The sequence below is a fragment of the Eleutherodactylus coqui genome, unplaced genomic scaffold (genome assembly GCF_035609145.1).
Source record: "Eleutherodactylus coqui strain aEleCoq1 unplaced genomic scaffold, aEleCoq1.hap1 HAP1_SCAFFOLD_311, whole genome shotgun sequence".
Classification (NCBI taxonomy): Eukaryota; Metazoa; Chordata; class Amphibia; order Anura; family Eleutherodactylidae; genus Eleutherodactylus; species Eleutherodactylus coqui.
In genome coordinates this window covers 19,079-45,590 of record NW_027102069.1, presented here as the reverse complement: position 1 = coordinate 45,590, position 26,512 = coordinate 19,079, and the positions used below count along the sequence as shown (strand labels likewise).

Sequence of the window (26,512 nt, the reverse complement as noted above, 5' to 3'; positions counted from 1 at the left end):
AAATATCTCAACATGTATAACATAGAACCAATCACAAGTCATGGAGTTGGTATATACCCACCCCTCCAGGGTGGTCATAGGGCCAGAGGTATGCAGCACAGCTGAACAACATGAATCGCATAATGAGCATCTAGCAGTCATAACAGGTGATAGCACATTCAGAGACAAGACCTATTGTGACGCTATGGACGTATGGGTGGTTATGTGCCACTATCGGTCTATGCTGATGCTCGAAGTTCACTTTAGGAAGCTTGGATTGCAGCAGATGAGAGGAGATCACTATTCAGTGCTGAGTGCTGGCTTTGAGAGTGAGGGCTCCCACCCACTGGCGATATTTTCTTTCTTGCGCTGCGAGAGCACAAGAAAAATGTCCCATCGCAGCGCAAGCTCGCATCGCTAAGATATAGCTATTCATGAATGAATAGCCAAGGGCTGTGTGATTGGCTGAGCGCTCAGCCAATAGCTAAGCAGTAGCTGCTATTGGCTGAGCCCTCAGCCAATCTGTACAGCCCTTTCAGGAGGTGGGGATTTTTAAATCCCCGACTGCTGAAAGAGCTAAGTAGCAGTGCCGGGGAGCCAGCAGGAGGACGCGGCTGAGAGCAGGAGAGGTGAGTATAATTTAAAAAAAAAATGTTCACACTTATTAATGATTATTAGGGAAGGGCTTATATTTCAAGCCCTTCCCCGATAATCATTCCACGGGGCATGCCAAAGCAGTGCTTTCAATGGGATTGGCAGCTGTGCCAATCCCATTGAAAGCAATGGAATAGAATACCGGGGTCTTCTGCCACAGCTGTTACAGCTGTGGCAGAAGTCCCTGGAATTCTCCATGTCTTTTCAATGGGGCTAGCGCTGCTGCCGCTGGCCCCATTGAAAGGACTGGCGATATGTTGGCTTGATGCCGATATCCCGGTGTCATGCCGATTTTTTTCTCGCACTGCGATGCGAGACTTTAACTTTAGAATTGCATCGCAGTGGAGAAAATATCACCAGTGGGTGGGAGCCCTGAGTGTTGACTGGTAGAGAGGTGGAAGAGAGAGGAAAGGAGTTTGGGCCAGGAGCGGAGTCACGGAAATAACAGACTGTGGGCCGGATATTTATCCTGTGATTTCCTGTACCTGTTGAACTGTTCTGTTCGGATTTACAAGTAAAGTAACACTGCCATCCATTCTTGGCTTTGTTTCAAACTACCCCCTGTGCGTTTGGACTATTATTCCATCATCCGGATTCACCGCAGAGGAAGGAATGTTGGCGTATGCCCATGACAACGAGTTGTAAGTTAAAACCGCACCGCAGTTTCCAGTGACTTCCTCCCTGTAGTAACTTGGACAGGTCCTGTGCTAGCCTTACAGGGGAGGAGATGGTAGGGCCACCGTGACAAGTGACAACTCTATCCCTGCCATCTCCTTGGCTGTGGGCTCACTCCTCGCATGCTGCAATTCCTCTGGGAGCCCTGAACACTTTCTCTCCAGCAGTTTTTTACAAGACCTCTTGTATCTCAATTAGTTTAGTTGTCTTTGTGCAAGAGCGCCCTATAGAAACATATAGCTCCTGCACAATACTTATGCTCTTACCCACAAACTACATCCGTGTTTCTAAAGGCCCATTTATACTGGGCAACTGTCGGCTACGTTCTGCAGGAGCGATTGACATCACCGCTAGTTGTTCGCGCTCCTGCAGAACGTTTAGACAGGTAGATCATCATTGAGAATCGTTCTCTCGTCATTAACTCCTCGCTCAGTGCTTCCCATTCTATGTGTAATAGAATGTGATTTGTGACTTCTGTAAGGTCCTTGAAGGTAATATAGCTGCAACCTCTGAACTACATTTTGGCTGCCCTGGAAGTTTATTGTTTGGGCTTAGTTATCCGGTTAAGTGTACATTATTAGCTGTGAATGCAAAAGCCTTTACAGCTATAAATGTAAGCCTAATAGGAAAACTAACCCCTACCCCTCCATGGCAGGCAAAAAGCATTTAAGAGGGTGCAGCTGTTCCTGGCCTCCGTCAGTGCAGCGTCTGTCTATTGATTTGTACCCGCTATGGCGGCTGTGAGCTGCGTCCCCGTCTGCAGTAGCCCCGGTGACTCACCGAGCGACTTACGGTTTGCCCAACCGGTGCTTCAGTCTCTTCTGCAGCACAGCATGAGTTGCCCCACCGACGCTCATCAGCCCTCACATCGACCGCTGGTTCTGTCTGCAGCCTTCCCCACCTCCTCCCCCCCCCCACTGCATCAGGTGGCCCAGCGGCGCTGAGATGTATCGGCTGGTCTGTCCGCTGCCTTCTTCCCCCACTGCATCAGGCGGCCCTGCGCCGCTCTGCAGCACTCCGATCAGCAGGGGAATGCGTCTGTCGGCTGCCATCTCCCGCACAGCATGAGGAGCCTAACGGCAGGCAGTGGGGCACAAGTTTCTCCCCAACAGCATCAGCTGCCGATCGACTAACAGGGCACGAGGGCCAGTAAAGGGGACTGAAGGTGGCACTGTACAGACCTCGGGAACACTCACAGTGGGGCCGCAAAGGGGACATGGTAAGGGGAGATGGGCGGCCACAGACAGCAGTGCTGGCCGCCCATAGGAGCAATTACTGCAGGAGACCTCAGTGCCAGGACCTGTGAGGCTCAGGGAGGGTAGCATGCCGTGCAGCCAATCACTACGAGGGGGCATCACCGACCTGTCAAGCAGCCACAATCTTGTCTCCACCCCTACTTCCTGGTGGTAACAAGATACAATAATACCAGAGTATATTGCATAGCTGCAGCACTGAATGGCTTACTGTCTGGAAATGTATCTTTTGTTTGTTATATGACCTTGTCCCATAAATGTGTTTTCAAGGTGTATGATTGAGGGACAAGGAGTGAAGTTCTGAGTCTGGAGAGCGCTCTGAGTTGTTTTGTGGAGTTCTGTGGTGGTTGTTGGAGTTTTCGTCTGCAGGAGAGGGAAGTCTGGCTGCATGCAGATACTTTCAACCTGCATGTGGTGAAGATGGAAAAGGCTGAGATTTGGCCTTTTCCCTGGGACCAATATCCCCAGGAGTTCCACTGAATGACTGAATTGTTGGAGTCCGCCATGCAGACCTAAAGTCTTCAGGAGTGAGTGAGTGACCGTTAGAGAGTTTGTGCCTTTCTAAGGAGTATTTTTCTAGGAGCGGTGCTACACAGATAACATGGACTGTGGGCCCGGTGTCATCCTGAGTTTGCCTCCCTGTCCTTACCACTCACCGGCAGCTGTATCAGAAGCTTGGTGCTGGGCTCTTGTGCCAGGGGGGGTGTTTGCTCGGATAACAACCTGGTACTTGTTGTAACACCAAGTACCGAAGAAACCTCAGCTTTCCGGTGCTTAACCCCTTTGCAAGTCACAGTCAGTGTGATTGCGGCATCTAAATGGCTGACAGAGGGAGGGGGCTCCCTCTGTCACTTATCGGACCCCTGTGATGTGAACCTGAGGTTCTGATGGGTTGGTGAATATAGCCTCTGGGTCTGCCAGCTGGCCTACGAAGTTCAGTCTCTTGGCTGAGCTTTATACTGTGTTTCTCCAATAATAAAAAAATATAAGACCTCCCCCCAAAATAAGCCATAGCTAAACTACATGAAAAAAAAACTGTGTATCGGTCCCTTGCATTGGGCTGTGGTGCTGCTGCAGGCTTCTGTGTACCCCTGAACGCCGACAGAGCATTCACTTTCTGGTAGCGGGGCTTGAGTACCCCGCCTTTAGCAAGCGATTGCTTTAATTGGTTGATCGAGCACCATGTCAGCCAATGAGAAGCAGCACTCAATTAACCAATCACAGCCATTCAATGATGTGATTGAATGGTTAATCGAGTGCTGGCTCTGACTGGCTGACGCGGCATTCGATGATCCAATCAGAGCAATGGTTTGCTGGAGGCGGGGTATTCATGCCCCGCCACCAGGAAGAGAATGTTCTGTCGGCGATCAGGAGTACACAGAGGCCTACTGCAGTTCAGCGCGAGGGACCCAAATGCTGTCTACTAGGTGAGTATTATAAGCCTTCCCTCAAAATTAAGACACTGTGCCTCTTTTGGGGCAAAAATAATATAAGACAGTGTCTTTTTTCCAGGAAAACACGGTAGCTTTCTAATACACTACTATACTGATGTATTACAGCTTATTAGAAAAACTTATAAAAGATGCTGATAATTAAGTTCCCTTACGATCCACAATTCAGTCAGCCCATAGACAATCATTAGGCATCCGCAGTTAATTGAATACCTGAAAAACGGGAATTTTTTCTTACCGATAATTCCCTTTCTGGAAGACATCATGACAGCATACGCTGGAGGTTGCTCACCTGCTGACCTGAAGGGACAGGAAGAGGCAGAGTATAAAAAGAACCTCCCCTCCACCAACACCAGTGCGTTCCAAATGACCACAGTGACCAGCTATTTAACCAGAAGGTGTGTTTTTATTGACATCACACACCTCAGAAAACAAAGTCAAAGCATACACATTACCTCATGTGATGGACAAACTAGGGTAACCATGTTGGTAAGGGGGGGAAAAAAGCCCATATGCTGTCATGATGTCTTCCAGAAAGGGAATTATCGGTTAGAAAAAATTCCCGTTTTCCCCATGACATCATGACAGCATACGCTGGAGGAATACCAAATAAGTGGCATGGGCTTTTTAGGGAGGGATTACGGCTTGGAGCACCTTCCTACCGAAGGATGCGTCCTGACTATATTTAAAGTCCAGCCTATAATGTTTAATGAAAGTATGGCCTGAAGTCCATGTGGCTGCGTTACAGATTTGCTCAATCGACGCGTGCGCTCTCTCTGCCCAAGAGGATGCCACCGCTCTCGTTGAGTGGGCCTTCAATCCTTCTGGAGGGGGGATGCCCTTGGTCTTGTAAGCCTCCTGGATGGCTCTCCTGAGCCACCTGGCGATCGCATCTTTAGAAGCGCCCTTTCCTTTGGCCTGCCCCTGAAATTGAACGAAAAGTTTGTCAGACTTCCTGAAACTTTCCGCTGCCTCAAGGTACGCTAGTACCGCTCTTTTGACGTCTATATTATGGAGCTTTTGTTCTTTTCCATTTTTGAAATTTTGGCAAAAGGCTGGAATAACTATTGGTTGGCCCTTGTGGAAATCTGACAATACTTTAGGCTGGAAGGACGGGTCTAAAAAAAAAACTATTTTGTCTGGGTGGATAGTCATATATGGGGCCCTTCGTGAGAGGGCCTGGATTTCCCCCACGCGTCTGGCCGACGTAACTGCCACAAGCAGGGCTACCTTGTACGTCAGCCAGGCGATGGATAGATCCGTAATCGGTTCGAATGGGGGGGGGGGGAAATCGCAGAAGGCCTGAAGGACTATGGTCAGATCCCAGGGTGGTGCCGTGGGCCGTGTGAATGGATGTAATCTGCTCGCCCCTCTAAGAAATCTCCTAATCCACCCGTGCTCCGCCAGCGCGAGATCGAAGAATGCCCCCAAGGCCGCAATTTGGACTTTGCGGGTATTCGGACTCAAACCTTTATCCAGGCCCACCTGGAGAAAATCTAAGATTTTACGAACGTCTGGCTGGTCCAGCTGCTGGATGTCCTGGCCTAACCACTCCGAAAATTTTTTCCAGACTTTGGAGTAGATTTTGTGTGTCGAGGGTTTAAGACTCTCGCTAATGGTGGAAATAACATTAGGGGAAAGACCCTTCCCTAGGAACTTTACCCGCTCAAGCTCCAGGCCGTAAGCCTGAACTTGTGAACTTCCGGGTAAAGAAGAGGGCCCTGCGACAGTAGGTCCGGTCTTGTTGGAAGGTGGAAGGGCTCTCCCACTGACAGGGATCTCAGGAGGGGGAACCACGGTCTTTTGGGCCAATATGGTGCTACAAAAATTACTGTTAGGGTTGACTGCAGTAATTTCCTTAGCAGGAGCGGGATTAGTGGTAGAGGGGGAAAGGCATATGCTAGGTCCCAATCCCAGGGGTGAGAGAGAGCGTCCGTGCCCAAGGACTGTTTCTCTGCGCCTCTGGAAAAGAAAAGCCGGCATTTGGTGTTTGCGCTTGACGCAAAGAGGTCTACTTCTGGTACCCCCCACTTCTCCACAAGAAGGCTGAACACCTCTGGATGGAGTTCCCACTCTCCTGGGTCCACTTTCCTTCTGCTTAAAAAGTCCGCGGCTGAGTTCTCGGCTCCTTTTATATGAAAGGCCGATAGGGACTTTGTTGTGCCTTCCGCCCATTGAAGGATCCGCCCCGCCAGTCGTTGTAGTGGAGGATTCCTGGTGGTACCCTGGTGGCGAATGAGTGATACTGTTGTCATATTGTCTGAGAAGATCCTCACATGCTTCGCCACTAACCGTGTTTGCAGGCTACGCAGGGATTTCCATACCGCTTTAAGCTCCCTAAAGTTCGATGAGCTAGCTTTCTCGTGAACGTCCCAGGCCCCCTGTACATAACCGCCTTCAAAGTGGGTCCCCCACCCTTTGGCGCTGGCATCGGTCGTGATTATTACTGCTGGGTCCAAATTCCAATCGGATGCCTGAGACAGGTTGTCCGACGACACCCACCAACGGAGTGAAGCTCTGGCTTCCGCAGAAATAGGGATTGTCTGATCAAGCGAAGCCTGCAACTTGTCCCAATTCTGGAGAATTAGTGACTGGAGTCCGCGACTATGGAACTGGGCCCAGGGGACCACGCCGATGCACGAAGTCATTAGTCCCAGGATCCGCATTGCGTCTCTTATCGTTACCCTATGTTTTTTATAGAGGTTGGAACATTCCTCTATGATAAGATGTTTTCTTAGGGGAGGAAGGGACGAATTTTGTAGACTGGAATCCAGGATGACACCCAGGAATTTCTTCCTGGTTTCTGGCTCCATGTTGGATTTTGACTCGTTAATAATCCAGCCAAGCTCCTTAAATAATTGCAATGTGGACTCCAAGTGTGATCTCAGAGTGGACGGGGAATCTGCCATCAATAGGAAGTCGTCCAAGTAGGGGATGATCATGACACCCTGATTTCGTAAGAAGGCCACCATTTCTATCACGACCTTGGAAAAAATTCGCGGAGCCGAGGAGATTCCAAATGGGAGGCAGACGAACTGAAAGTGGCAGATTTCCCCCTCCACCCTCAGCGCAAACCTCAGGAACTTTTGTGAGTTGGCGTAAATAGGGATGTGAAAATAGGCATCCTTAAGGTCTATTGTAGCCATTACGTTATCTCTGGCAATTAGAGGAGTTGCAGTTCTAATGGTTTCCATTTTGAATTTCGTATATTCAATGAATCTATTCAGTTGTTTGAGATTGATAATGGTGCGGTGGGAGCCATCTGGTTTGGGAACCAGAAAGAGGGGGGAATAGAAACCTTTTCCCTGTTCCTTCTTGGGGACCAGGATAACCGCGCCGAGACCCTGCAGGTTCCGTACGCCCTCCAACAGAGCCTGTTCTAGGCCTGGAGACTGGGTTGGGGTTATCATAAATCTGTCCAGGGGGCGGGATAGTAGCTCGATCCTGTACCCCTCCGCCACTAGGTGCAGTACCCACTCGTTAGTTGTAATACTACACCAGCTATTGGAACAGCGAGCCAGTATACCCCCTACCGGGCCCGAAAGTATGGGCTGAGGGACAAAAGTTAAAGTCTTACCCCTTCCGCCCTTCGGATAAGACCATCTTCCGGCCTTCCCCTTCCCGGCGTACGTGGACGAGGGATGAGGAGTGAAGGGTCTCTTGGGTGGTCTGGTGGCAGGCAGTCCGTGACTCTTGTCAGCTGCTTTCTCCAGCAGACGATCCAGGTCTGGTCCAAATATGCGCCCGCCCCGGAACGGTAGGGTACATAGCCTATTTTTGGAAGCTGAGTCCCCCGACCACTCTTTTACCCACACTGCCCTTCTGGCGGTGTTCGATAGTGCTGCCATGCGGGCTCCGAAGCGGACTGTTTCCATTGAAGCATCCGCCAGAAACCCTGTTGCCATCCGTAGCAGAGGGATGCCACTTGCGAACTCCTCCCTAGGGGCTTTTTGGTCGACTAGGGCTGCGAATTGGTCCAACCAGATTGCCATGCAACGAGCCACGGAAGTGGCCGCGATGTTGGATTTCATGATCAGACCGGAGGTAGACCAGGCTTTACGCATGGTTGTGTCCACCTTATGGTCCAACGGGTCCTTTAAGTGGGACGTATCCTCAAAGAGTAATCCGGACTTTCTGGATACCATGGCAATTGCCGCATCGACTTTTGGTATCTCGTCCAAAAAGGACACCTCATCTCCCGGAAATAAAAGGCATTCTTTGAATTCCCTAGGGATTAGTGGAGCCTGATCCACGCTCTCCCACTCATTTAGAATCAGCTGCTTGAGCGTGGCGTTTACGGGGAATGAAGATTTCCGTTGCGGGAGTAACCCCGCGAACATATCCTCCTGGACTGTGCGGGGTTGCTGCACGTCTTCCTCCACCTGCATGGTTCTGCGTACAGCTTTTAGCAGTTGATCCATGTCTGAGGTAGAAAAAAGATATTTTTTGTCCTCCTGCGTCACTTCCCCGTCAAAATCCATATTTTCCGCTATGTCGGAGTCGGACTCAGACACCGCCGGAACCGACCTGCGTGTAACCCCGGAAGGCCCAGGTTGGAGGTCCGAGAGGGAGGACTGCACTTCTTCCCGGACGACTGACCGAATTTCGGCCATAAGGGAAGTTTTTTCCTCCTGCATAACTTTTGCGGAACAGGTAGCACATAACGTTTTTGTGCAGGAGTCGTCGAGTTTGGTTAGACATACTGGACATTTTTTACTCCTTCGTCTAGCCTCCCTCGGTTTTTGAGTATCCCTGTCCTGTAAGACAAGGGAAACTCTGTTAGTCGGGAAGTGTATGTAGTGCAGGTGTAGGTTGGTCCACCGGACCACTTACAGTTTGGAGGGTCTCTGGGTCCTCTCTGGCCGACATCTTGCGTCTTGCAGGAACGCTTTCTGTACTTAGGATCGTTCCTTAGCGTGGAGAAACACCACCAGCTGATGCAGGGGCAGCAGATTTTTAAATTCGGCACCGGCCGCGCCAGGCCACGCCCATTCGCAGGCCACGCCCCCTTTGCGGAGCGTCTGATGTCATCGTGCTGTATTCCGCCGAGACCACGCCCCCTGGAGTGCTCCTGTCGGCCCTGGACCCGGAGATGGCGGCCGCCGCCTGAAATGACGGCCGCAGTGGTGCCGGCAGCCCGTACTTGGACCCCGGCCCACGCAGTCCCCGGAAAGCGCCCAGATGGGGTCCTTCCCACTGGGGTTGCCGGGGCTGCCAGAAGAAAAACGCCGCCGCTTCGCCGGTAAGTCCTCCTCCGGCATGGGACAGCGTCGCTGGAGCTCTGCCGTTGCTGTCCTGAAGGGACAGGAAAAACACTGGTGTTGGTGGAGGGGAGGTTCTTTTTATACTCTGCCTCTTCCTGTCCCTTCAGGTCAGCAGGTGAGCAACCTCCAGCGTATGCTGTCATGATGTCATGGGGAAATGTCATTTTTCCGATTTGCGGATTGCATGAGCTTGAAAAAAATCACAGCATGCTCCATTTTCTGCGGATTCCCACAGCGCTCAGCCAATCACAGTCAGCGCTCACCTGTCAATCAATGATGGCTGGGTGTTGCCCCTGATTGGTTATGGCGCTCAGTTAATCGGGGCAGCGCTTTCTGGAGGTGGGGATTTTTCAATCCCTGGCCTCCAGAAGACATCTGCAGGGCCAGAGAAAAGAGCCGGACGGCTCTTCTAGATGAGTTAATATTTTTTTTACTTTTCTTTACAGCTAAAGAGGATTTTCAGGAAAGGGCTTATATTTCATGCCTTTCCCCGAAAATCATTGCTGCGGTGCTTTGCTGCAACCCATGGCTTTCAATGGGGCTGCAGCAGCGCTAGCCCCATTGAAAGCAATGGATGGCATCGCGGACCTCTATCACAGCTGTGACAGCTATGGCAGAGGATTCCTTCATCCCAGCCAGCCCCACTAAAAACAACGGGCGATAATGCTGCTTTTTCTTAGCGCTGTGAGTATGCAGTGAAGGCATCACAAATGACAATGAAACCATTGAAGATCATTGGTTTCATTTTCATGCGTTTTCACTCACTCTCGCAACGCAAAATAGCCTATCACCTGTGTGAAGCTGGCCTGAGTTGTATGCAATCATGTGGGCTGCAGCTGTCATTCAATACCTACAAATCACTCAGTAGCGCTACAAGACCTTTCAGTGTAGCTGTAGGACCCATTCGGACATTTGCAAGCCGTATGCTGTCTGTCTACACAGTCCCATAATAAGCTATGAGGCTCTTAAAACAACTGATTCTTCACATGGACTGCACACAGCCGTGCTAATTCAACCTTCTAATTGATGGTGACAGCTAAGGACAGTTCTGATAATCATGCAATTCCTTTATGTAAAAAATGTGTCTTGGCATCCCCTTAGCTTGTTTTTGCAAAAAAATGAAAATCAAGATTAAAATCAAAAATTGTCCTTAAGTTTGAAAAAAATACGAAATTGCAATTTTTGACCTATCGCCGAGCCCTTGCACAAAGTGTAAAAATTTTCATGCTGCACATAGAAGCAGTTTATTGTGTTTTTATGTTTAGGAAGCAGAAATATTCGATCCCACCTGCTTGCATTAGCCCCACCAGCTGCCAATTTGAACACACCTACAACAGTTTTCCAATTTTTCCAGATTCACTTAAAGGGCAGCTTCATACAAGTGCATGTGGTTTTGCAAGTGTAACCTTATTTGGGGGTGGGTATATATAGTGACCCTTCCCAACAGGCTCTGGCGCAAACCCGTATGGCACACGGAGACCTGGTACCTTTGATAATTGAAAGAATGGATGTGACAGTGAGCTTTCTCTAGTCAGTGTCTCCATTCAGGATTGAGCTTTAGTGCTCTTGCACACAAATGTAGCGATTTTCGGTCGACTGTATCTATATATCCACAAATGGTCAATCATAGTTGCTAAGGAATTAGCAATCACCAAACAACAATACATAAAGCCTAGACCAGTGGTTCCAAACCTTTTTCAGCAATGGAGCACTTGATGTTTCCTTCACTCAGCTAACCCCAGGACTAGACTGGCTAACCCCACTCCCTACTTTTTATACCTTAACTCCCATCCAATCCTGAGTCAGGGGAAAGCTAACTATCCAATCCCTGCACTAGCTAGGGGTGATTGACAGGGGTGAGAGTAGTTAAGGGTGAGTTCTGCCAAGTCATGCGGGATTTGCTTGTATGAAAACACACAAATTTAACACATTATTGAGCACTTAAAGTGGTATACACACATTTAACATATTTAAAGACATATAATTTACATTACGTGGCTTTAACAATGCTGTGGGACCCCAACTCTAGGATACTACACGATGTGACCTGCATGAAAATGCGTCGCCCGTGTGAAAGAAGCCTACATGTGGATTTTGATGTAAATTGCCAGCCGAATTAAGCCACTTTCAAATCCATGCTAAACTTTAAAGGGGTTGTTTAGGATTAGAGAAAGGACCGTTTCTCTTGTCTATGGCTGTGTCTGGTATTAGAGGAGTTGTGTGATACAGAGTCTTTAGCAAAGCGGATCCTCGCCTGCATAATATACACTCATTGTCAAAAAAAAAAGCGCCTAGAATTGTTCCTAATGCTGAGGCTACGAGAAGATATAGCTAAAGGAGATGAACAGGTGGAATCTCTGTGGGTAGAAATACAGGGAGAAAAAAATAACAAAATTCTGTTAGGGGGTTTCTATAGGCCACCAAAAGCAACAGAAGAAACTTAAAGGGGTTGTCCGGAGGCAGAAGTGAATTTTTTTTTTTGCCCAGTCCCCCTTCTAAAGCAAACATTACTATGCACAAGTTTAAATGGCTTTTAATGATGGTTTCTACTCACCGTTCCAGCGTTTCAGCAACTTATAAAATTTCTTCCAAGGTGCACCGGGGTTTTCTCCCATGGTGCACCGCGCTTGATGGAGCCCGACGTGCGCGCTCCCGAGACGCCGGTCACGTGATTCACTCGATGACGTCATCGCGGGAGGCGGGGAACTCTACTGCTTGTAATGCCTATTCCAGCCACCCCATTGGTTGGACGGCACGACGAGCAGTAGGGAGGTGGAGTGATTTGAGAGACCGTGCAAGGGAGGATTCAGCCACCACATGTTTCTCACTGACATTTTCCATAAAGAAGCCTAGGTAAGAGCACCCGACCCGCTCCCTGCAGCAAATAAACCCCTCCATCGAGCCCTCTATGTAGTCCCCATTTATGCACTGTCTCAGCACCTCCTATATACTGCCTATATACTGAAAATAATCTGCCTGCAACCTGCCTACTTACTGCTTGTAATCTGTCTGTAATCCATCCAACAATCTGCATACAATCTGCCTACAATGTGCCTGTCATCTGTCTGCAATCTGTCTGCAATGTGCCTATAATCTGCCTGCAATCCGCCTTTAATCCCTCAAACGATCGGCATACAATCTTGATACAATCTGCCTCATTACTGCTTGTAATCTGTCTGTAATCCATCCTACACTCTGTCTACAATCTGCATACAATCTGCCCACTTACTGCTTGTAATCTGTCTGTAATCCATCCTACAATCTGCATACAATCTGCATACAATCTGCCTACTTACTGCTTGTATTCTGTCTGTAATCCATCCTACAATCTGCCTACAATCTGCCTATTTACTGCGTGTAATCTGTCTGTAATCCATCCTACAATCTGCCTACAATCTGCCTGCTATCTGCCTGCAATCTGCCTACTTACTGCTTGTAATCTGTCTACAATCTGCATACAATCTGCATACAATCTGCCTATTTACTGCTTGTAATCTGTCTGTAATCCTTCCTACAATCTGCATACAATCTGCCTACTTACTGCTTGTAATCTGTCTGTAATCCACCCTACAATGTGCCTACAATCTGACTGCAATCTGCCTACTTACTGCTTGTAATCTGTCTGTAATCCATCCTACAATCTGCCTACAATCTGCATACAATCTGCCTGCAATCTGCCTCCTTACTGCTTGTAATCTGTCTAAAATCTGAATACAATCTGCATACAATTTGCCTGCAATGTGCCTGTAATCTGTCAAACGATCTGCATACAATCTGCCTACTTACTGCTTGTAATCTGTCTGTAATCCATCCTACAATCTGCATACAATCTGCATACAATCTGCCTACTTACTGCTTGTAATCTGTCTACAATCTGCCTACTTACTGCTTGTAATCTGTCTGTAATCCATCCTAAAATTGCATACAATCTCCATACAATCTGCCTACTTACTGCTTGTAATCTGTCTGTAATCCATACTACAATCTTCCTACAATCTGCATACAATCTGCCTGCAATCTGCCTACAATCTGCCTACTTACTGCTTGTAATCTGTCTGTAATCCATCCTACAATCTGCCTACAATCTGCCTGCAATCTGCCTGCAATCTGCCTGTAATTTGTCAAACGATCTGCATACAATCTGCCTACTTACTGCCTGTAATCTGTCTGTAATCCATCCTACAATCTGCCTACAATTTGCATACAATCGGCATACTTGCTGCTTGTAATCTGTCTTTACTCCATCCTACAATCTGCCTACAATCTGCATACACTCTGCCTGCAATCTGCCTACTTACTGCTTGTAATCTGTCTACAATCTGCATACAATCTGCCTACTTAATGCTTGTAATCTGTCTGTAATCCATCCTACAATCTGCATACAATCTGCCTACTTACTGCTTGTAATCTGTCTGTAATCCATCCTACAATTGCATACAATCTGCATACAATCTGCCTACTTACTGCTTGTAATCTGTCTGTAATCCATCCTACAATCTTCCTACAATCTTCCTACAATCTGCCTGCAATCTGCCTGCAATCTGCCTACAATCTGCCTACTTACTGCTTGTAATCTGTCTGTAATCCATTTTACAATCTGCCTACAATCTGCATACAATCTGCATACTTACTGCTGTAATCTGTCTGTAATCCATCCTACAATCTGCCTACAATTGCCCTACTTACTGCTTGTAATCTGTCTGTAATTCATCCTACAATCTGCCTACTTACTGCTTGTAATCTGCATACAATCTGCCTACTTACTGCTTGTAATCTGTCTGTAATCCATCCTACAATCTGCCTACTTACTGCTTGTAATCTGCATACAATCTGCCTGCAATCTGCCTACTTACTGCTTGGAATCTGTCTGTAATCCATCCTACAATCTGCCTACTTACTGCTTGGAATCTGCATACAATCTGCATACAATCTGCCTACTTACTGCTTGGAATCTGCATACAATCTGCCTACTTACTGCTTGCAATCTGTCTGTAATCCATCCTACAATCTGCATACAATCTGCCTGCAATCTGCCTACTTACTGCTTGGAATCTGTCTGTAATCCATCCTACAATCTGCCTACTTACTGCTTGTAATCTGTCTGTTTTACATCCAACAATCTGCCTGCAATTTTCCAAAATATACATATGTAAGATGGGAATGGGAAATAGTTACATTTTCCATAACTGTTATAGCACTGCAATTAATTATTTGTACTTTGATTTTGTTTATTTAGTCAAAATCACACGCCATCATGTCCCACCTGGAGGAAGACCTTGAATTTGAAATTGAATCTTCATCCGATTCTGTTGGAGAGGTAAGACTTTGCTGCAAATAGAATTTGTTTAGTAATAAGGCTTCGCAGCAAACCATGCCAAAAAACATAATGAAAGTAATGTTGATCTTTTTTTCCGCAGGAATACATTTCTGATTCCGATGAAAATGAGGATGCTCCAGAAAGGCGGCAGTATACTGAGGTAGGTGGTAAAATTTTAAAAATTCTGATGGGTTTGTAATAGAGATGAGTGAACCTACTCGTTTTGAGTAATTACTCGATCGAGCACCACGATTTTCGAGTACTTCCGTACTCGGGTGAAAAGATTCGGGGGGTGCCGGGTGGTTTGACGGAGCGGGGTGTAGCAGCGGGGAACAGGGGGCGCCCGAGTGTGTATGTGTATATACAGTCACACGTACTTACGTGTGTGTGCATATATACACACGCACGTGTGTACGTGTTTATGCATACACACGTACGCACGTGTGTATGTGTTTATGCAAACACACACGTACGCACGTGTGTATGTGTTTATGCAAACACACACGTACGCACGTGTGTATGTGTTTATACAGTATTCTTCATATGTAATCCCTTCTTAGGTTCAACAACAACTGGCAGACTCCCTATATGCTCAGGCGGACATAAGCAGTGTCCAGTGCTTTCAAAATGATCCGCAGGGAGCACCAGAAGAGGGTGCGTCGGAATCCACTCAAGATCCATATGGCAGGCTTGCCAATACAGAGTGGTGTCACTGCGGGCAGTGCATTAGGATGCCCACAGTGTCAGAGTGTGTCTGCTGCAGAGAACACAATGTTGTCCTCCAGATGTTACCAGAAGACTGCCTATGTGTAACACAGCATCCACTATTTGCACAGTATGCGCTTGTGTGCGAAAACCTTGAACACGCGATCAGACTATCTGCACTGTTCACCAGGAGACATTATGACACAACAAACAAAGAAAGCAGGTCGCCAGCAGCACAAATTGTATATCCCTCCAGGGTTTGGGCATAGATTATGCAGTAGCCAAAGAGACAGGTGAATGGATCCTTATCACCAAAATCACATGCAGCAATAAAAAAGACTTCAGCAGCATCCAGGGTGCAAATTAATATCCAAAGTTTTATTCCCCCATCACAGAAAAACAGGCTCCGTTTCGGCCATGTTGGTTTTTGTCAAGCTTGTCTGTCTATCTATCTATCTATCTGTCTGTCTGTCTGTCTGTCTGTCTGCCTGCCTGCCTGCCTGCCTGTGGATTGCTTTGCAGGGCTCTACTCGGGAGGAGGGAGCTGTCCAGTGCTGATCATTTCCCCGACACACCGAAGCCAGGCTTCGTTATAGCAGGGAGCTGTCCAGTGCTGAATTGTCTCAGCAGGAGGGAGCTGTCCAGTGCTGAATTGTCTCAGCAGAACGTAATGTATTGCCTGCAATTCACTGTCCACAGCGATGCTGTGATAGAAGAAATAAGTTTTTCACCTAAATATATATATGTGTGTATATATGCGTGTACACACCTATATATATATATATATTATACGCGTACGAGTACATGCGTGCGTGTGTACGCGTATGCGCGCGGGCGTGTTTACGCGTATACGTATTCATGTATATATATATGTGTGTATATATATATGTGTGTATATATATATATATATGTGTGTATGTGTATATGTGTGTATATATGTATATATATATATATATATATGTGTATGTGTATATGTGTGTGTATAAATATATATATATATATATATATATATATATATATATATATATATACACACACACACATATATTTTCACAAACACATGCACCTACTTTATATGTAGTGTTAGCACTATAATTTACATCCCCCCCAAAAAAATTGCAATGAGGTATTGGTTAATAAAATGACCAAAATAACAATTTTTTGGCTAAAACATTTTATAAATATTATTGCTATACATTTAAATATGTGTGTCATTAATTTGGTCATTTTACCGTAAGCCCGCAATCCACGACAAGGATCCTCATTCTCTTGCGAGACCTATCTAAAAAAATAACTAAAGTCCCTAACTAAACAATTTTACCGTAATGGACGAAAAAATGGTTTTTACAAAATTATCAAAAATGTTGTAGTGAAAATGTAAAAATTGTTAAAAACACCCGCAAAAATATGCGTAGGATTTATGGGATGAGACTGGCAACATTTCACATTGTACCAGTTATATGTTCTATACAAAAAAGGCATGTTATGCAGATGATTGCAAAGAGAAAAAAGGGATGAAAATGCGATTTACAAAAGGGCATAGAGCGCATAGGGAAAAAATAAGGATAAGCGAGCACAAGTTTTAAATAAATAAAACTATACACACATGGAAATAAGACTGAAACGCACATGTAAACTATACAAAATACAACGTAAATAATAGAGAGACACACAGATAAAAGAGACAGAGGAACCGTTGAAAATTACAGAGTTCTCCTATTTACAAAAGACAGACACATGAAAAAATAGACAGATGCGCATGATGGAAAAATATTACTTACTATATTTTTCGTGAAAGTTTGTTGGGATTTTTTTTTTAATACCCACCCAAATTTTTTCTTTACTACCTTGGAAATCTACTTTGAAATTTGTGAACCAATTCCTCTTCACTGGGTTTCACAACAGGTGCAATATTTCGAGGGAATTCTGAGGATTTTGAATGCCAGGAGATGGACATCTCACCTTTAGCGAACATCATAATCTCATGAATGATGTCAAATACAAATTCAATGGACTTCGGCTCATAAAGAGCTTTCAAAATCCACTCCTTTCGTGCTTTTGAGTACTCCACTCGGTAAGACTTCTGGTCCTCGCTCCCGTCTTCTGATCGCGATCTTCTGAGCTTTTGAATTCTACCTACGTTGTAATTGTGGTCTAGAACAGCAAGTTGAGTTCTAGCCACCATTCCGTCATAAAAAAAATGAATTCGTTTGGGCCTGTATTTCAATACACTGGCGTGATAAATCTCCAAATCGCCAGTGTGACAAAAATTGGAAAGATGGCGGATGTCTTTCAGTAAGCTTGTTTTCAGAACCACGGTTTTGACTTTGATGTGTGCTGTACTGTCAGGGGCTAACCAAGCGGTGGTTGGTTCCAGAAGTGCGTGACTGCAGCGGTGATATTGGGCATTGTTCTCCCACTCGTGAACGTCGATTCTGTGATTTGTTGCCGATTTCCATTTCTCTACCAGTAAATCGGGATTTCTTTTACGGGTATGCGAACACCACCACAGATGATTTTTGAGGCTCAATATCCACGGGGCAATGGTTGCGCAGTGAGTGCTTTTGGATGCCACAAGCAACTGCTTGCCAACTGCTTTGGCCACATGCCAGACATCAAATTCGTGCATTATTTCTGGGAATTCCTGGTGAATTACCTTACGGATTGAGACATGCCGATCGGTTGCCAAAATTTGAACGTTTAATCCACCGGGGATCAATTCAAGTAGTGTTTTCCGGAATGCAGTACTTTCGAGCGAAACAGACGAAGCAGGTGGAACAAGTTGTTCCACCGTGAAGCCCACAATTTTTTTGCTCTTCAACTCAAAAAAAGTGTACACGGTGTACTTTGCAGAAAAACCAGGGCTATCGGATTGCCCATCGCCAGCTAAACACACGGGTGTTGATTTCATTTGTGCAATTAGATTTGCCCTCTGCTGCATCCAATGATTATCTATCACTGGGAATAATAAGTTATGTTGGTGGTAGAAAGTTGTTTTTGAGATTCCTAAAAGTTTCAGAATCTGTAGCATATTACTAACTTTTGCGAAATTTGATCCGCTCAGAAGGACACTGGAAGCAAGTAAAATGTTCCCCGCCGGACAATTGTGGATGAGGGGTTGGCTTCGCCACAAGTTGCAGGTGTGACCTCTTTGGCAAACAGATTTCAGAATTACCATCGATCCCTTTGGGAAAATCCTGACGTGGATTAGTTTCAGAAAGCATTGCTTTCTGTAAGGGCAAGGGATCATGGAAAATAAAGCCATCAAGGAGCTTTTGAAAACCATGTACTTTTCTTCAGCGGATGGGTCCATCTCTGTTGCAGCTAAGCTTTCAAATTCTGGTAAGGGGTAGCTCAAGGGGTTATCGGAATCAGAAGGAATGGCAACATCCTCACTACCAGAACTCTCCGATGCTTGCGAGAGTCTAAAGGTCGAGTCGTTTGGATCATCCGAAAAAACAGTGGAAAAGCTTTCCTCCAAAGTAGAAGCAATATTGCAACTTGATGGTTGCATATCGATTCTATCGGCCTCATTTGCTGTTTTTGAAATTGGGCTCTCTTCTGGTTTCTCTTGGACGGCAATATTACCCATATTGGATTTTACTGGTGTTGCAGAGCACGGAGTCCCCTGTGGGATTTTAAATAAACTTGGATTCTGGTGTGGACTGGCTTCTATTACTTTGCATTGGATGCCAATGCTTCTTGACTGGAGTTGTGTCCTCTGTTGTGATTTATTTGCCGCTGCTTGGCAGGCCTTGCATTTACCCCTTTCTGCATTGCTTGCTTCGGTGTCGGTTCGTCTTTCCTCAAACTGTCTTTTGAAATTGACGATTACCTTTGCTTCTACTGCACAACCTTCACTGAATACTGTCAAAGGAATTTCTAACTGGGTTTCATCACCTTGTAAATACACGTCGGCGGTAATTTCTTGAACTGCGCTAGGTGCATCCAGGGTAGATTCTTCGCGCGAAGTTTCTTCCCTTGAAGTTTCTTCCCTCAAAGTTTCTTCAGCTGAACTTTCCGGCTGTTGCGTCTCCCCAATTTTTCGGTTTTCTTGAAGGTTCACCTTTCTTCGCTAACCGGTTAGCTCGGGTCTCAATTTCCAACGCTGTTGGGAATATACTTGGCACAGCATTGGGCTTCAATTTTTTACGGTCGCCGACTATTATGTAGCAATCCTCCTTGAAATGTTTGCTGCACAACCGATAACTATAAAAATCTTTTTTTTGGGAAATCTTTTTAAGCCACTCTTCGACGTCCACGAAGATGTGAGGAGCCTGCTGTAGCCAAAGTCTTGTTTTTGCCATATTCATTGGAAACACATGAAGACAAGCACTTTCACCTCCCTTCTTCCAGTATGTTATGCAAGTTGGAACCACACAGCTAGGCATTGTGATTTTGTGTTTTAAAGAGGCTGTGATCTGCTGTGTGTGAGTAAGAAAGAAAATGTGGTGCAAATACTCACCCTCTTGCAGGGACTTCGGAAGAAGATCACGAGTGCAAACCCAGGAATCGCCACTGGCCACCGATGCGCTCCGACATATACACTCTGCATTTTAAAGACGGCATAGATCAACCGAGATGCTAAGCTACAACAACCAACCCACCCACCCGCAGATAGACAGACAAATATACACAGACACATCCATCCATCAGCACTATACATGCATCCATCCCTAGACACACACACACACACACACACCCACATGGCCTCATCCATCCGCCCATGCGGCCCCATCCATCCATGCATCCACACAGACTTATACATGCATCATCACAGAGACACACATCCGCCCATGCGGCCCCAACCATCCATGCATCCACACAGACTTATACATGCATCATCACATAGACACACCCGCCCATGCGGCCCCAACCATCCATGCGGCCTCATCCATCCATGCATCCACACAGACTTATACATGCATCATCACATAGACACACATCCGCCCATGTGGCTCTAACCATCCATGCGGCCTCATACATCCATGCATCCACACAGACTTATACATGCATCATCACATAGACACACATCCGCCCATGCGGCCCCAACCATCCATGCGTCCGCACAGACTTATACATGCATCATCACAGAGACACACATCCACCCATGCGGCCCCAACCATCCATGCATCCACACAGACTTATACATGCATCATCACATAGACACACATCCGCCCATGCGGCCCCAACCATCCATGCGGCCTCATCCATCCATGCATCCACACAGACTTATACATGCATCATCACATAGACACACATCCGCCCATGCGGCCTCATCCATCCGCCCATGCGGCCCCAACCATCCATGCATCCACACAGACTTATACATGCATCATCACAGAGACACACATCCGCCCATGCGGCCCCAACCATCCATGCGGCCTCATCCATCCATGCATCCACACAGACTTATACATGCATCATCACATAGACACACATCCGCCCATGTGGCTCTAACCATCCATGCGGCCTCATACATCCATGCATCCACACAGACTTATACATGCATCATCACATAGACACACATCCGCCCATGCGGCCCCAACCATCCATGCATCCGCACAGACTTATACATGCATCATCACAGAGACACACATCCACCCATGCGGCCCCAACCATCCATGCATCCACACAGACTTATACATGCATCATCACATAGACACACATCCGCCCATGCGGCCCCAACCATCCATGCGGCCTCATCCATCCATGCATCCACACAGACTTATACATGCATCATCACATAGACACACATCCGCCCATGCGGCCTCATCCATCCGCCCATGCGGCCCCAACCATCCATGCATCCACACAGACTTATACATGCATCATCACAGAGACACACATCCGCCCATGCGGCCCCAACCATCCATGCAACCCCAACCATCCATGCATCCACACAGACTTATACATGCATCATCACATAGACACACATCCGCCCATGCGGCCTCATCCATCCGCCCATGCGGCCTCATCCATCCGTCCATCCATGCATCCGCACGCACTTATGCACACACATCCATCCATGCATCCACACAGACTTATACATGCATCATCACAGAGACACACATCCGCCCATGCGGCCCCAACCATCCATGCGGCCTCAACCATCCATGCATCCACACAGACTTATACATGCATCATCACATATACACACATCGCCCATGCGGCCTCATCCATCTGCCCATGTGGCCTCATCCATCCGCCCATGTGGCCTCATCCATTCGTCCATCCATGCATCCGCACGCACTTATGCACACACGCACACACATCTATCCATGCATCCACGCAGACTTATACATGCATCATCACAGAGACACACATTCGCCCATGCAGCCTCAACCATCCATGCATCCACACAGACTAATACATGCATCATCACAGAGACACACATCTGCCCATGCGGCCCGAACCATCCATGCAGCCCCAACCATCTATGCGGTCCCAACCATCCATGCAGCCACACAGACTTATACATGCATAGTCACATAGTGACACAATCGCTCATTCGGCCTCATCCATCCGCCCATGCAGCCTCATCCATCTATCCATCCATGCATCCGCACGCACTTATGCACACACGCACACACATCCATCCATGCATCCCGGGTGGCTGGCGGCTGCTGGTCCTGGGTGGCTGGCGGCTGCTGGTCCCGGGTGGCTGGCGGCTGCTGGTCCCGGGTGGCCGGCGGCTGCTGGTCCCGGGTGGCCGGCGGCTGCTGGTCCCGGGTGGCCAGCGGCTGCTGGTCCCAGATCGTTGGCGGCTGCTGGTCCCAGATCGCTGGCGGCTGCTGGTCCCGGGTGGCTGGCGGCTGCTGGTCCCAGATCGCTGGCGGCTGCTGGTCCCGGGTGGCTGGCGGCTGCCGGTCCCGGATCGCTGGCGGCTGCTGGTCCCGGATCGCTGGCGGCTGCTGGTCCCGGATCGCTGGCGGCTGCTAGTGCCGGATCGCTGGCGGCTGCTGATCCCGGATCCCTGGCGGCTGCTGGTCCCGGATCGCTGGCGGCTGCTGGTCCCTGTTCTCTGGCGGCTGCTGGTCCCGGTTCGCGGATGCGCAGGCAAGCTGTATCGCGTGGGCACGCTGGAGGGGATCGTTCACAGTGGGGAAAAGACTGACTGCGCAAGCGCATCTAAAAAGGACTAAGAAGAAGAAATTAGACGGCTCCATGGCGACGGGGACGCAGAGACAGCGCGAGGACGGCAGACAAGTGAGTGAATAACTTCTGTATGGCTCATATTTAATGCACGATGTATATTACAAAGTGCATTAATATGGCCATACAGAAGTGCTTAATCCCACTTGCTTTCACGGGACAACCCCTTTAAATCTTATTATTAAGGTGGATAGAAGAGGTGTCAAACCGCAATGAAGTAATTATCATGGGGGACTTTAATTATCCAGATATGATATGGGAAAACTGCAAATCTCACAAGGGCCATAAGTTCTTGAAAACAATTAAAGATAACTACCTTACCCAACTTGTGCAGGAGCCAACTAGAGGAAGGGCAACTCTGGACTTAGTATTAACTAACAAACCAGACCGAATAATAGGGGTGCAGGTTGAGGGGCACTTGGGAAATAGTGACTACAATATAATTAATTTCCAGCTGTCATTCAGCTGTCATTCAGCAAAAATATCGGTACAGACAACAAATGGGAAAAGCTTAAAAACATCCTAATCACCTGATGTGAGCAGTTCATACCCTTTAAAACAAAAGAACTACAAGTACAAGGAAGCCAGTGTGGCTCGACAAGACTGTAAGGGGGGCAATAAATGAAAATAAAAAAACTAGAGATGAGCGAACGTACTCGTCCGAGCTTGATACTCGTTCAAGTATTAGTGTGTTCGAGATGCTCGTTATTCGAAACGAGCACCACGCGATGTTCGAGTTACTTTCACTTTCATCTCTGAGACATTAGCGCGCTTTTCTGGCCAATAGAAAGACAGGGAAGGCATTACAACTTCCCCCTGCGCCGTTCAAGCCCTATACCACCCCTCTGCAGTAAGTGGCTGGCGAGATCAGGTGTCACCCGAGTATATAAATCGGCCCCTCCCGCGGCTCGCCACAGATGCATTCTGACATAGCTCAGGGAAAGTGGTGGTGATGCTGGAGCTGCTATAGGGAGAGTGTTAGGAGTTATTTTAGGCTTCAAGAACCCCAACGGTCCTTCTTAGGGCAACATCTGACCGTGTGCAGTACTGTTGAGGCTGCTTTTAGCAGTGTTGCACATTTTTTTTTCTTTTTGTATATCGGCCGTGCAGACCGTTGCGTCCTCAGTCTCCACTCATTGTACATAGTATAGGGCCAGTACTGGTGAGGCAGGCACAGTGGGAAAGGTGAAAGAGATATACAGGCTATATAGGCAGTGGGCTTTTTCAAACAAATTTTGGGAAAAAAATTATATTTGGTCTGCCTGTGACCGTCCTCAGTGTACTGCGTGTCTGCTAGTAGTCCTAATTAATGCGCAGCTAAGCGTTACAGCAGGCTTGCGCAAAAGTTTTTCCTGGCTCTGCGGTGCCTGTTACATCACCGCCGTGATCCTGTCCACATTGAAACAGTATACATATATACGCTGCCTACAGTATCTGTCTACTGTCTGAGCTCTGCCGTTCAAAAAATAGAAGCAAAATACCTAAGGCCTACTAGTGGCATCTAGCCACTTGACTGCTTCTGCGCTGTGAATTCCACTATCTCAGTCCTACGCACCTACGGCTCACTGGAGGTGTGCGCAAAAGTGTTTCCTTGCTCTGCGGTGCCCGTTACATCACCGCCGTTATCCTGTCCACATTGAAACAGTATACATATATAAGCTGCCTACAGTATCTGTCTACTGTCTCAGCTCTGCCGTTCAAAAAATAGAAGCAAAATAATTAAGGCCTACAAGTGGCGTCTGGCCACTTGACTGCTTCTGCGCTGTGAATTCCACTATCTCAGTCCTACGCACCTACGTCTCACTGCAGGCGTGCGCAGAAGTGTTTCCTGGCTCTGCGGTGCCCGTTACATCACCGCCGTTATCCTGTCCACATTGAAACAGTATACATATATACGCTGCCTACAGTATCTGTCTACTGTCTCAGCTCTGCCGTTCAAAAAATAGAAGCAAAATACTTAAGGCCTACTAGTGGCGTCTGGCCACTTGACTGCTTCTGCACTGTGAATTCCACTATCTCAGTCCTACGCACCTACGTCTCACTGCAGGCGTGCGCAGAAGTGTTTCCTGGCTCTGCGGTGCCCGTTACATCACCGCCGTGATCCTGTCCACATTGAAACAGTATACATATATACGCTGCCTACAGTATCTGTCTACTGTCTGAGCTCTGCCGTTCAAAAAATAGAAGCAAAATAATTAAGGCCTACTAGTGGCGTCTGGCCACTTGACTGCTTCTGCGCTGTGAATTCCACTATCTCAGTCATACGCACCTACGTCTCACTGCAGGCATGCGCAAAATTCTTTCCTGGCTCTGTTGTGCGTTCCGTAAGTGAAGTCAGCCTCCAACCACAGGCCAATAAGCGGCACATTTTATTACAGCGTTCTGTTTCTGCTCTACTCGTAATACACCATGCTGAGGGGTAGGGGTAGGCCTAGAGGATGTGGATGCGGGCGAGGACGCGGAGGCCCAAGTCAGGGTGTGGGCACAGGCCGAGCTCCTGATCCAGGTGTTTCGCAGCCGACTGCTGCGGGATTACGAGAGAGGCACGTTTCTGGCGATTAATCTCACAATTAATGGGTCCACGCGGTAGACCTTTATTAGCAAATGAGCAGTGTGAGCAGGTCCTGTCATGGATGGCAGAAAGTGCATCCAGCAATCTATCGACCACCCAGAGTTCTACGCCCTCCACTGCTGCAACTCTGAATTCTCTGGCTGCTGCTCCTCCTTCCTCCCAGCCTCCTCACTCCATTACAATGACACATTCTGAGGAGCAGGCAGACTCTCAGGAACTGTTCTCGGGGCCCCTGCCCAGAATGGGCAGCAATGGTTCCTCTCCCACCGGAGGAGTTTGTCGTGACTGATGCCCAACCTTTGGAAAGTTCCCGGGGTCCGGGGAATGAGGCTGGGGACTTCCGGCAACTGTCTCAAGAGCTTTCAGTGGGTGAGGAGGATGATGGCGATGAGACACAGTTGTCTATCACTCAGGTAGTAGTAATTGGAGTAAGTCCGAGGGAGGAGCGCACAGAGGATTCGGAGGAAGAGCAGCAGGACGATGAGGTGACTGACCCCACCTGGTTTGCTAAGCCTACTGAGGACAGGTCTTCAGAGGGGGAGGCAAGTGCAGCAGCAGGGCAGGTTGGAAGAGGCAGTGCGGTGGCCAGGGGTAGAGGCAGGGCCAGACCGAATAATCCCCCAACTGTTTCCCAAAGCGCCCCCTCGCGCCATGCCACCCTGCAGAGGCCGAGGTGCTCAAAGGTCTGGCAGTTTTTCACTGAGAGTGCAGACGACCGACGAACAGTGGTGTGCAACCTTTGTCTCGCCAAGATCAGTCGGGGAGCCAGCCCCACCAGCCTCACCACCACCAGCATGCACAGGCATATGATGGCCAAGCACCCCACAAGGTGGGACGAAGGCCGTTCACCACCTCCAGTTTGCACCACTGCCTCTCCCCCTGTGCCCCAACCTGCCACTGAGATCCAAGCCCCCTCTCAGGACACAGGCACTACCGTCTCCTGGCCTGCACCCACACCCTCTCCTTCGCTGTCCTCGGCCCCATCCAGCAATGTCTCTTAGCGGTCAAACAACTGTTTGAGCGCAAGCACGCCGCCGCGCACCCGCACGCTCAAGCGTTAAACGTGTACATAGCCAAATTGATCAGCCTGGAGATGCTGCCGTATAGGCTTGTGGAAACGGAGGCTTTCAAAAGCATGATGGCGGCGGCCTCGCGCTACTCGGTTCCCAGTCGCCGTACCAGCCCTGCACAACCACGTCTCCCGCAACATTGTACGCGCCCTCACCAACGCGGTTACTGCCAAGGTCCACTTAACAACGGACACGTGGACAAGCACAGGCGGGCAGGGCTACTATATCTCCCTGACGGCACATTGGGTGAATTTAGTGGAGGCTGGGACCGAGTCTGAGCCTGGGACCGCTCACGTCCTACCCACCCCCAGAATTGCGGGCCCCAGCTCGGTGCTGGTATCTGCGGCGTTGTATGCTTCCTCCACTAAACCACCCTCCTCCTCCTCCAACGCAACCTCTGTCTCGCAATCAAGATGT

General features: G+C 48.0%; 1 protein-coding gene across 1 annotated transcript in view; it reads left to right on the top strand.

The window, feature by feature from the left end:
* Positions 1-1,248: 1,248 nt before the first annotated feature.
* LOC136595494 (peroxisomal acyl-coenzyme A oxidase 2-like) overlaps positions 1,249-26,512 on the top strand; it is a 43,469-nt gene continuing 18,205 nt past the window's right edge. Inside the window, exons 1-3 of the mRNA XM_066588708.1 lie at positions 1,249-1,274; positions 14,513-14,593; positions 14,694-14,753. Coding sequence (XP_066444805.1) covers positions 14,713-14,753 — 41 coding nt within the window. The 5' untranslated portion in view covers positions 1,249-1,274; positions 14,513-14,593; positions 14,694-14,712. The remainder of the gene's footprint in view (positions 1,275-14,512; positions 14,594-14,693; positions 14,754-26,512) is intronic.